General features: G+C 42.0%; 1 protein-coding gene across 8 annotated transcripts in view; it reads left to right on the top strand.

Moving 5' to 3' along the window:
• The window catches only part of SGMS1 (sphingomyelin synthase 1), a 210789-nt gene that overhangs the window by 160366 nt on the left and 39285 nt on the right, over positions 1 to 11138 (top strand). For all 8 annotated transcript variants that reach the window (XM_075072672.1, XM_075072670.1, XM_075072671.1 and 5 more), the window contains one exon: positions 6830 to 7675. In XM_075072672.1, the coding sequence (XP_074928773.1) occupies positions 7035 to 7675 (641 nt within the window). In that variant the 5' untranslated portion in view covers positions 6830 to 7034. The remainder of the gene's footprint in view (positions 1 to 6829; positions 7676 to 11138) is intronic.

Genomic DNA, 11138 nt, shown 5'->3' with positions numbered 1-11138 from the left:
TGACTCGGGGAGTCATTCCCAGTTTTGCTTTTGCGCCCCCGGCCGATCTCAGCCAGGGGCACCCATGATAGCAGCAGACAGTACAGAGGAACAGATAATCGTCATCTCATTGCCAATTTACGCCGGCAGCAGACGGTACAGAACGACTGATAACCGTCTCTGCTATCATGCAAAAGCAAATGAATGCTGCTGTGTGGCACTGGAGTATCGCCTCTGTCTGGCGGCATCCAGTACAGATATGGTGACTGTAAAAAAATAAAAAAAATAAAAAAAACTGAACGGGCTCCATGGTTGCCGTGCTGTGACGTCTGCCAGGGCAATCTAGGGAACAAGGACGCGAAATGGTTGTCTGCCGTTGCTTTCCCGGAGGAAAGAATGACTAACGACATTTACCCAGAACCACCCGTGACAATGATTTTTGCCCCATCAGCCACTGGGCTCTCAACCCTCAATTCTAAGGGGCAGGGGGAGACTGCGGGAACTATGGGATAGCTACCCACAGTGCAACGCTCCGGAAATCGACGCTAGCCTCGGACCATGGACGCACACCGCCGAATTAATGTGCTTAGTGTGGCCGCATGCACTTGACTTTATACAATCTGTTTTATAAAACCAGTTTATGTAAAATCAGAATAATCCTGTAGTGTAGACGTACCCTTAGAGAATAAAACACAAAACAAGAATGAGGAACGGATGCTCTTGTACTTCAGGCATGGGACTTGGAGTTAAGAAGTCTGGTTTCTGTTTTTAGATATTTCACTCTATTTCTTGGCAACCTTGGTCAGTGTTACCAACTCTTTCATATTTATCCTGAGTCATAAGATTTGGCTCCTGCTGCAAGCAGACTTGCTGATGTGACAAGTTCGGGTCATTGCATGATTTTGAGGAAGCAAAATAAGAGAAATTGACTCTCCCACAATGTCAGTAATCTACAGAAAAGTGTACTAGATTGCTAGTCCAAGTTCAACAACTGACTACTGCACACCACAACCCTTCCTATAAGCCAAGGTTCTGCTGTCTTGGGGGAAAGCCATTATTCACCTACTTCCCAAATAGGATAATGGGAGCTTGTAGAAGGTCACCTCATTCACCCACTTTGGGCAGAGCTGAGAATAGAATCAGTGTGTCTGACATAACTGAGCCAAGTCTCATTGCTTTTGCCACACAATAGTACAGAAGGAACATAGCAAATTTGACGCTTAGGTAAGTGTGGTTCTGTCACACTTTAGCAGCTAAACTGCATTAGGGTGACCAGACAGCAAGTGTGGAAAAATTGGGACGGGGGTGGGGGGTAATAGGTGCCTATATAAGAAAAAGCTCCAAAAATCAGGACTCTCTCTCTAAAATTGGGACATCTGAACACCCTAAACTGCATACAGATGTTTGACTCCACTGCTGCTTTCATGCAAAGAGATTTGCCCCTCTAGCTTAAGTGGAAGAAGTTTATGCATTTTCATCCAGAGATCCCAGATTCAGCCCCTGCAGATGACGCAAGTGTGTGTGTGTGGGGGGTGATACAATTGGCTATGCTGCCTGTAAAATTTGGTCCCAGACCAGGAAGTGTACCAAAAATCCTAATACCTAGAGTTTCAGTGCCACCTCACAAGTGTAACCCACTGTGTATGTTCGCTCACCTGTATGGGCTGGTTTTTTCTGTGCAAATTGCTCTTATTTTGAAGTAGAAGAAATCTGTGCTATATTCTGAAGTTTGTGAGTTCAAAGCTTTCTGATGATTTGTGGGGAGTGGGAAAAAACATATATGTATGAAAATTAGTGTAAGGACCCAGGAGTTCTTTCTGTAATTTTATCTTGCTAAACATTGCATTTAAAGTGATGTGGATTTTGTGCTAACGCTGGCTTTACAGCTGCATTTATTATTTGCACTTGCTTAATGGGAGTTGTTCCTTTAAGACTAGGGTATGGCAGATTGAAAGTGTGTTTGACACTGAGAGCAAAGCCTGGGAGATTAACCTTTTTCCAGAGAGTGAAAGATGCAGCCTGTGTAAGTTCCAAAGGTATGAGAACTTGATTTAATAAACTGACCTTTCCAGAAAGCCTAATTCTCAAAGGTGTAACATTAACTCTAATGGGGATAGGATAACTCAAGGCATTACTAATGCAGGATATACTCCTGAGGGAATTCTGCACCAAAAATTTACAAATTCTGCGCACAATATTTTAAAATTCTGCAAATTTTATTTGTCAATAAATAAAGGTGGCTCCAGCATGGCAGTGGGGAGCACAGGCCACTGGCTGCAATGAGGTGGGAGATCACTCTGAAGCACCAACGGGGACTCAGGCAGTGAGGCTGCATCTGCTTCTGACACGGTGCAAGGGCTGAGTCTGCCCCAGAAACACCCTGGGGCCCTGCCCCTCTGTGCCAGGCTCACCAGGTGTAAGTGGGCAGGCTCAGCCCAGCAGGATCCAAGTGTGGAGGGGCTTAGTGTGGTGGGATACAGATGTGGGGTGAGAGGTTTCTATGCGAGACAATCTGAGTGTGGGTGGCTCAGTGGAAGATCTGGATGCACAGGGGCTTATTGAGGGAGTCCAGGTGCAGGGGCAATGGGATTCTGCAGAAGATCCAGATGAAGGTGGTTGGGGCTCAGCAGAGGGGTATGGGGAGATGGGGCTCAACGGAGGGGATCTGGGTCCTGGGGAAGTGCTTGGGCTTGATGGGGTGGGGGGTCCAGGAGCAGCTGGTTGGGCTCAGTGAGATGGGGGTCTGAGTGTGGGGTGCTCAGAGGAAGGTCCAGATGTAGGGAGGTAGGACTTGTCCAAGTGAGGGTTCGATGGTCCTGCTCCCACTTCTTCCGCATTTCCCTATCCTCTTTTCTTCTCCAATTAACCTTTAGGTAGCCATCTGAGACAGTCAGTTACTCTCAGGTGGACCTTCAGAATGAACACTGGGCCCTGATTCCCCTTAAAGGAGCCAGTCACCCTGTGAGAACAAGTAACTCTACATCTGGCGTTATCTAGTTAATTTTCACATCTATAGAAAAATAGTGAATGTGCATTATTTTCCTCTGCGTCAGATTAGTTAATTAACTCAAATGGTTTCCTGAATGTGCCGGTCCCATTCCCTGCCCCCTAGAGCGTTCAAAGCCTATCCCTGCCTCCTGCTTTTCCCATGTTTCTTCCCTTACCCTTTGAGAAGCTTTTATGTCATGCAATAAAAGACTTTATTCTGCTTCTGTGGGTATCAAGAAGCTGAAATGACCAAGCTGGGCCTTGCTGTGTGGCAAACATAGAGGATAAATATTGGGGGGTGGCATGATGGAGTGCTTTCTTGTTCTGCATTTGGACAAGATGTTTGAGATTTCTCATAAAATATGAGTGGCAATACCCAGGCAGAATGCCATGAATTTCAGATGCAGTTTTTGCCTCAACTCAGACTTGCCCAATGCCTATCCACTTTACTAGCAGCATGGACTATTTGTGGGTTTACTGTTGGCATTGAGAAAAAAGGCCCCATGAAAATTATGTAAATATTTATTTTTCCATAAACTGTTAATCTAGTATGTCTTTAGATAACTTTTACAAGCGTACTGTTTACTCAGCAGATTGTAATGGATTATGCAACTCTTCTCCTACTCTTTTGGAGAAGTTTGATTTCCAACATATATCCTAGCAGACCCACTTTTCTAAATTGCTGTTACACTGATTTATCACATGATTTTAGCCTATTCATACATCTTCGTTTTTAAGAGTGGTTACATCTAGTTGCAATAGCTTCTGTGACCTAAGAACCTCTTAATGCCACCTGGCAAGGGAATATAGAGGGGGACAGGTATCTCCTGATTCTGGTGTATACGTTCTGGTTCACCAAATAATATCATGTGAGGTCTCAAATAAAAGCCGGAGTCACACTGGCTGGAAATATCTGTACAGATACTTTTGCATATATACTGAAAATATATGCTTACAGTCTGTATCAAGGTGTCAGTCACCAGCAGAGGTAAAAAAACGTGTTTCTTGTCAGATGAGATGTTAATTCACCTGTCTCTCTGTTAGCTTACAATGATTAGTTTATATACTAAGACAATGGATGCCCTTCTACATACAGAGTCAAATGCTAACCAAAAGATGTGAAATCAACAGGAGATAGAAGAAAACAAACCACAGGAGGTTATCCTGGCTAAGAGTAAAGACAATGAACTTTCGGGTTATATCTAAGGGGCAAACCAGACACCCCCTTATCCTGTACTTAGGAAGTAAACTGACATCACATTTACAATAATGAAAACAGGACCTTAAGCAAACTTGGTTGAAAACTCTGCAGAGGTGAGACTTTGAGTGAGATAAACTTCTTTGGACAGGAGGTTAACCTCTTAATTAAATTTAGTCTCTAGAAAGTGTATTATGATTTTTTTTATATGTAACCATTTGTTTCCAGTATTTTTACTTACTGTCTGTTTAATCTTCACTCTTTGATAATAAATCTATTCTTGTTTTTACTGTAAACATATATAAAAGCTGAGACGTTAAGCATAGTATTGATCCTGAGTTGAATCTTACAAGCTGGTGTGCTCTTTTCCTTTTAGAACAGCAGACTGGTAGTTCTGTAAGTAGCCAGTGTCAGGCTGGATATCACAGGGAAATGCTTCAAAGGGACTTAGGGACAGGGATGAATCTACTGTTAAACTGCATTGCACAGTAAGGGCTGGCATAGCTCAGAGGAGAGTGCTTAACCTCAGAGAACTAACACCCAGGTAAACACGAGAGAGGCTCCCTGGCACTAGAGTGGAACATGGTGACTCACAGGCCTGAGTACCCCAGTAAAATCTTGTTGTACCAGTTTTCATAGTCTATAGAATATTCTAGTCTTTTGTATTACTTTAAGAATTTTGAAGCACTTATAAAATTTGTGGACAACGTGAACCTGGGAGAGGTTGCAGGCACTTTGGAGGACAAGAATAGAAGTCAGAAGGATTTAGACATATTGGAGAATTGGGCTGAAAGCAGCGAGATGAAATTCAGGAAAGACAAGTGCAAAGTACTCATTTAGGAAGGAAAAATCAAATGTGCAACTACAAAATGAGTAATAACTGGCCAGGGTGTGGGGATTATAGAGGATCACAAACTGAATATGAGTCAACAGTATGATGCAATTGCAAAAAAAGGCAAATATTCTGGGATATCTAACAGGTGTGTCATATGTAAGACATGAGAGATAATTGTTCTTCTCAAATCACCTTGGCATTGGCATGTCGCATCTCAGCTGGAGTATTTTGTTTCAGTTTGGGCGCCACACTTTATGAAAGATGTGGACAAATTGGAGAGAGAGCCTAGAGGAGAGGAACAAAAATAAGAGATTGGAAAACCTAACCTTATGAGGAGAGGTTGAAAAAACTGGGCATACTTGGTCTAGAGAAGAAAAGGCTAAGGGGGATGTGACAGATTTCAAATACGTAAAAGGTTGTTATAAACAGGATGATTGTCAATTGTTTTCCATATTCACTGAGTGTAGGACTAAAAGTAATTGCCTAAGTTCGCAGCAACAGAAATTCAGGTTAGATATTAGGAATAATTTTCTAATTGTAAGGATATTTAAGTACTGGAATAGGATGCCAAGGGAGGTTGTAGAGTCCCTATCACTGGAAGTTTTTAAGAACAAGTTGCACAAACATTTGTCGGGGATGGTCTAAGTATACTTGGTTCTGCTTCAGCTCTGGGGGAATGGACTCGATAACCTCTTGAGAGCCCTTGCAGCCCCACATTTCTGTGATTTATAGCTTGCATTTTGCTTTGTATTGTACATTTTATATTGTTGATTTTTAAAATTAAGTCCGTATGGAGCTGTTAAAATTACAGATTATAATAAAGCATAACCCTTTAAATCAGAACTATTGCAAAGTTTGTACAGTTAATATCTACATCGTGGATCTGAAACTACTCTCTGTTTAGATTTCATGTTGCATCTAAAACTGGAAGGGTCTATTTTTCCAGTTCAGATTTCAGTCTGACCAAAATCTTGTGAATTTCAGTCTTCAAGATGGCTGAAATCTCAGACCATCAGTCGACTACCTATACTTTCAGCTAAAATCTTGTGAAAACATCTTGAGATGAGCATGATTTGTATCAGACTTGTATGTTGTCTCTTTGGTACTTCTCTAGCTAGAATGCTAAATTCACTCTCTTTTAAAGAAGCTGCCATAATTCTCACTATAAAACTGCAAAACTGATAAAAACAGGTGATTTACCAAGCTTTTCTTTTTATAAATTATTACTTTAAGGGAAAAAACTCATACCTAGAAAAAACACACTTGCAGCTTTTCATGTGTTTGCTAACTTTAAACAATACTTATAATTATTAGTTTATTGCCCAAAATTGTCCTGGGTGCTTGACAGAACAAAGGCAGGGTCCCTGCCCTGAAGCATTTACTGTCTAATATCTAGGTACAATACAAAGAGTGAGCATACCATACAGTAGTATGGAAGGGGTGTGAAAGGACAGGAGCTGCATTAGTAAGATCACACAGTTGATGGATGACCATGTAATGATTTTACTATTTGTATTACCTAGCTTGAGGAGCCCTAGTCATGGACCAGGACCCGATTGTGCCAAGGGAAACAGAACAAAAAGAGGTTCCCTGCCCCAGACCACTTATATTAACTGTTAAAATGACACATACAGAACTAGTAACTATCTTGAGTATTCAGAAAGAAACCTAAAAAGAAAAGTCATATGCTTTTGTCTGAATTTAAAAAGCTACTTCTTCATGCTCCTATCTAGATATTGCTTCTTTGGGTTAATTTTTTCTTATGAACGTAAAATGCAAACTTACTGTTAAACACCATCTTAATGCCTTTTTTTTTTCTCTCTCACTAGAAAGAAGAATACAAATGCAAAAGAGGTGAACCGTTTCGTGGACTGCTACAACATATTGGTATTTGTACAAAGTGTTTAGAAACTTGTCAGCTTGCCAAACTGGTTTTTGCTGCACATCTGACAGGATGAACAAGCAAAAGAGAGGCTTTTTGTTGTATTGGAACAATAGTGACTGCTGCCTGGTTTAAAGTAAACTTAAGACTGCATGAATTTGCCTGACGAAATGAAAGAAGTGACATTCTGGTCACCCAAAGAGGTGGCAAATTGGCTGATGGAGAATGCTGTTCCAGAATACTGTGAGCCGTTGGAATTTTACACTGGGCAGGATTTGATCAATCTAACTAATGAGGATTTTCAGAAGCCACCTTTGTCACGTGTATCTTCTGACAATGGACAGAGGTTGTTGTACATGATAGAAACTTTAAAAATGGAGCACCACATTGAGGCGCACAAAAATGGGCATGCCAATGGTCACCTCAGCATCAGTACAGCTGTCACCACAAGTGAAAATGATTTCAGCACTAAAATCAAACTGAATGGGATGCCAAATGGATATAGAAAGGAGATGATAAAGATCCCCATGCCAGAGCCAGAGCGTTCTCAGTATCCTATGGAGTGGGGGAAGACTCTCCTGGCTTTTCTTTATGCACTTTTCTGTTTCATCTTTACCACAGTGACGATCTCAGTCGTCCATGAACGAGTGCCTCCCAAGGAGGTGCAGCCTCCCCTACCAGATGCATTTTTTGACCGTTTTAACCGTGTGCAATGGGCCTTTTCTATTTGTGAAATTAATGGCATGATTCTTGTAGGACTCTGGTTAATTCAGTGGCTGCTCTTAAAATACAAGTAAGTACAATTTTTTGCAATCATGGTGTTTGATATACTAATCGCTTTTGGGAGAAGCAGAGGTTTAAGGTATAAAACTGAAATCTTTGTAGTGTTTTTTAAGTATTCCATTTTCTTGGGGTGATTTTTTTTTAAGTCAATGTACTCTTGGCAGACTCAGAGAAAAATCTAAATCTGTATCACATAGTCGATATAGATTTTTGGAGTGTATATGTTTTTTGTTCATAAAGTACAGAAGGAAGCTAATCCTAAATACTGTGGTTAGTATAAATATGCAGGCTTGTCTTTACTTCAGAGTATTGCCCCAAATTCAAGCCCTGGCCACACACAAAAACCATTAACTTTTGAATGTGGGGGTGCTTTTAACTCAAGCTGGGTCACAGCTTGAATTAACACAGCTCAACAGCACAACTCCTCAGCTGCTCTTGCAATCATTCTGCATACCTCAAGTGTTCAGTTTGTGAGTGTGTCCACTCACTTGAGTTAGGCCAGCTCAAGTGTTGAGAGCTGGAGTTAACTCCATAGTGAAAACATATGCTAAAATGATTATATCACATTTTTAAAAGTGCAAAAGAAGATAAACAAATATAATGAAAAACACACACAAGACACAAACCGAATCATGTGAATAAAACCACATGAATAGTTCCAGGATTTCTGCATCTTAGCTAGCCGTTTTAAGATGTATGGGTTTTGTCTTCCATGAGATGGGAAAGATAATGTCTACCTTAAACTGCCAGTAGATAAACCAGCTTGGTAACTGATTAACGTGATATTTATCTCCTGTTAAGCTCTGTCAATGAAGTACTCAAAGCATTGACTTTTACCAGTATCAGGATTTTCATAGCTTGTCACTTTGAAAAGAAAAGAGCAAGAATAAGCATATTTGAGATCCAGAAACCAACTATTAAACATCCAAAAAAGCAGTCTTGATAATCAGCATTGGACAAAATTGAACATGACATCGGTGGGTGCTCACAGAGTATGGACACTAGTAAAGTGGCGTGTTAAAGCGTGTCATTGAAAGGAATGGAATGCCACATAAACCTGCATGGCCCTTGACTACAGAGTATGTCAGAATTGTCTACGTGGGCTTGGCAGAAAAGCCTGAGGGGTGAAAATTGCGTGACACTTTCATATAATTTGCTTAATAAATCAAAGTGGGTTTGCACAATTTCCCCTTAAAAAAAAAAAAAAATCCATAAATTGCCCTATCACTGTATCAGTTAAACCCCTGGCATTCCATGCATCCTACCATCAGTTAATCATTTTTCTCATCTACCCTGCTGCCTGCACATTTCTTCACCTTCTCTTTTCATACAGTAAAGTAATTCTCCTTTTTCCATCTGCATTCTGTTCTGAAAAGGTTTCATATTCTGCCCAACACCATGATATCTGAGCCACCATAATTATTCCCCTCATTCCCTACAGACCATCAGTACTCTCTACCTTTCCCACCTCCACAGTCCACATGTTCTCTCTACCCCTTCATCTTTTCTCCTAGAGTTTGATGCCTGGCTTAGGGCATGGCTACACTTACATTTTTGCAGCGCTGGTAGTTACAGCTGTGGTCGTACAGCTGTGTAGGGCCAGCGCTGCAGTGTGTCCACATTTGCAGCATTTGCAGCTCTGTTGTTGGTGGTTCTCGTTGTGGCAGCTTATCCCACAGATGCCCTCGTCTTTTTTGCGCTGTTGGTTGTGGGAGGGATCCGAAGGTGCGGGTCATTCGCTCCTGTTCAACGACGTGCTGCATCGCTTCCCTTTTCAGCGTTGGTCCATGTGCTTCTGTCGCTCGTGATTTCTCAGTCCAATGAAGCTAAAGTGTGTGAGGACTTCGTGTTTTTGCAGCCATCACGTCTGTGCAGTTTGCTTTCCTTACGTCCAAGTACAGTGAGGGAGCCAGATGATGAAGTAGACTCGGCTTGACGCGCCTGTCACTATATGTATGTGTGGCAGTAACGTGTTCTTGCACTGTGTAACGCGTATGTGGCTCGATAAACAAGCGTGTAGTGTGGTGCATCCATCTGCATGATAGTCTGGAGAGATAGCAGTGCGTCAGAACCTTGTCGGATGAGAAAGATCTTTCATGGTAGTGTCTGAGCTCGCCTACCCTGCTCAGCGCTAGGACATGAGTGACTGATGATCTGCTCTGTCAATGAGAAGTGGTGGTCTATTCATCTGGAGTGTGTGGCAACTCAGACAGTTAACCGATTCTGGTCGCATAACCCGTTTGGAGTTTGGGAATTGCCGTGGATAGGTTGAATGCAGTTCAGGACATAATCGATTCCTGCTAATAAGATACCGTGCTCTGGGATGTGCGACTTCTGTGGATGGCTTTGCATCAATGTATTTGCTACCGTTGAGGCCACAGGAGGTCCGCTATCTCTCTCTGAACCCCCACAGGCATCCTAGTACGTATTCGGAGGGGTATTCTTCTATTGTTCAGTGCGCTTGTGTTTCTCGTGGTTTTCTCAATACATTTACACAGTGCTGAAAGGTTGCATGATCGCTATTTTGTTATTTTTTTATTTGACTACATTCGTTTACCGTGCTGTATCGGAGCTTTGCAGCAGCGACTTTTTCACCAGACACGATAAATCCCAGTGGTGGACAATCGAATCCCATTGTGATCCTTGGGAGCCCGTCTTACCGTTAATTGTATGGGCTTCATGAGCCGTATACAGGAGCCTTTGACAGGATGCAAGGACAGTTCAACTACAGTGCTGTAGCAGTGCAAACGACTTGCGTTGTCTTTTGGTATTTTAAAAGGAGATGGAGAAGTCTCTACGGAGCTAGAGTGGGGGAAGCATGATCACCCGTCATTTAACGCGTGAATGTTCCTCCATATGATTTGTGAAGGAAGGTGACTCATGACGTAATGACCTCCGGTTTCAACGCCTTGGGCTGATTGCCCAGCAGAGATCAGGTCTAGAGAGGTGCCGCTGTGTATCAAGATTAATGAGAGCCTAATGTAGCTATTTGAGGCTGTAAATGCCTACTAGTAATGTTAGGTATGCTTCCACCGAGTGAAGTGTGCATTGGTTGCAATAGTCTATTTTTGCATGGCTATTTTTACTTTGATAGGTTAGGATGTTTCCACTTCTCTGTAATAATATAACTGTTTTTAATAGACAAGAATCTTTTTATAGTCGCACATAAATGGAACAGGGGATAGGGTGACTGTAGCTCAGAAAGTTCAGAGGTTGAGATATGTCCTTCCTGAGTTGTGCAATGCCTGCTGCACTTCAGATTGAATATTGTGCATAGGTATGGGGGTGTAGTGCATTGTGGTAAGGGTCGTAGTTCTCAGGCTGTAGGTTAATCGTTATGGTTGGTATTTAGTGTTGGGGACTGGTGTGGTCAGAACCAGGTGATCTGGAGTAAGGTGTTTTGAGAAACAGGGCACTAATGGTTGAGCTTTGGGATGGGGAGGAGGCATGTAGTTGCTCGCTCTGCTATGCTA

This window comes from Chelonoidis abingdonii, chromosome 15 (genome assembly GCF_003597395.2).
Source record: "Chelonoidis abingdonii isolate Lonesome George chromosome 15, CheloAbing_2.0, whole genome shotgun sequence".
In the NCBI taxonomy this organism is placed as follows: domain Eukaryota; kingdom Metazoa; phylum Chordata; order Testudines; family Testudinidae; genus Chelonoidis; species Chelonoidis abingdonii.
The sequence above is the reverse complement of the archived record's forward strand: the minus strand, read 5'-3'. Positions and strand labels throughout refer to the sequence as shown.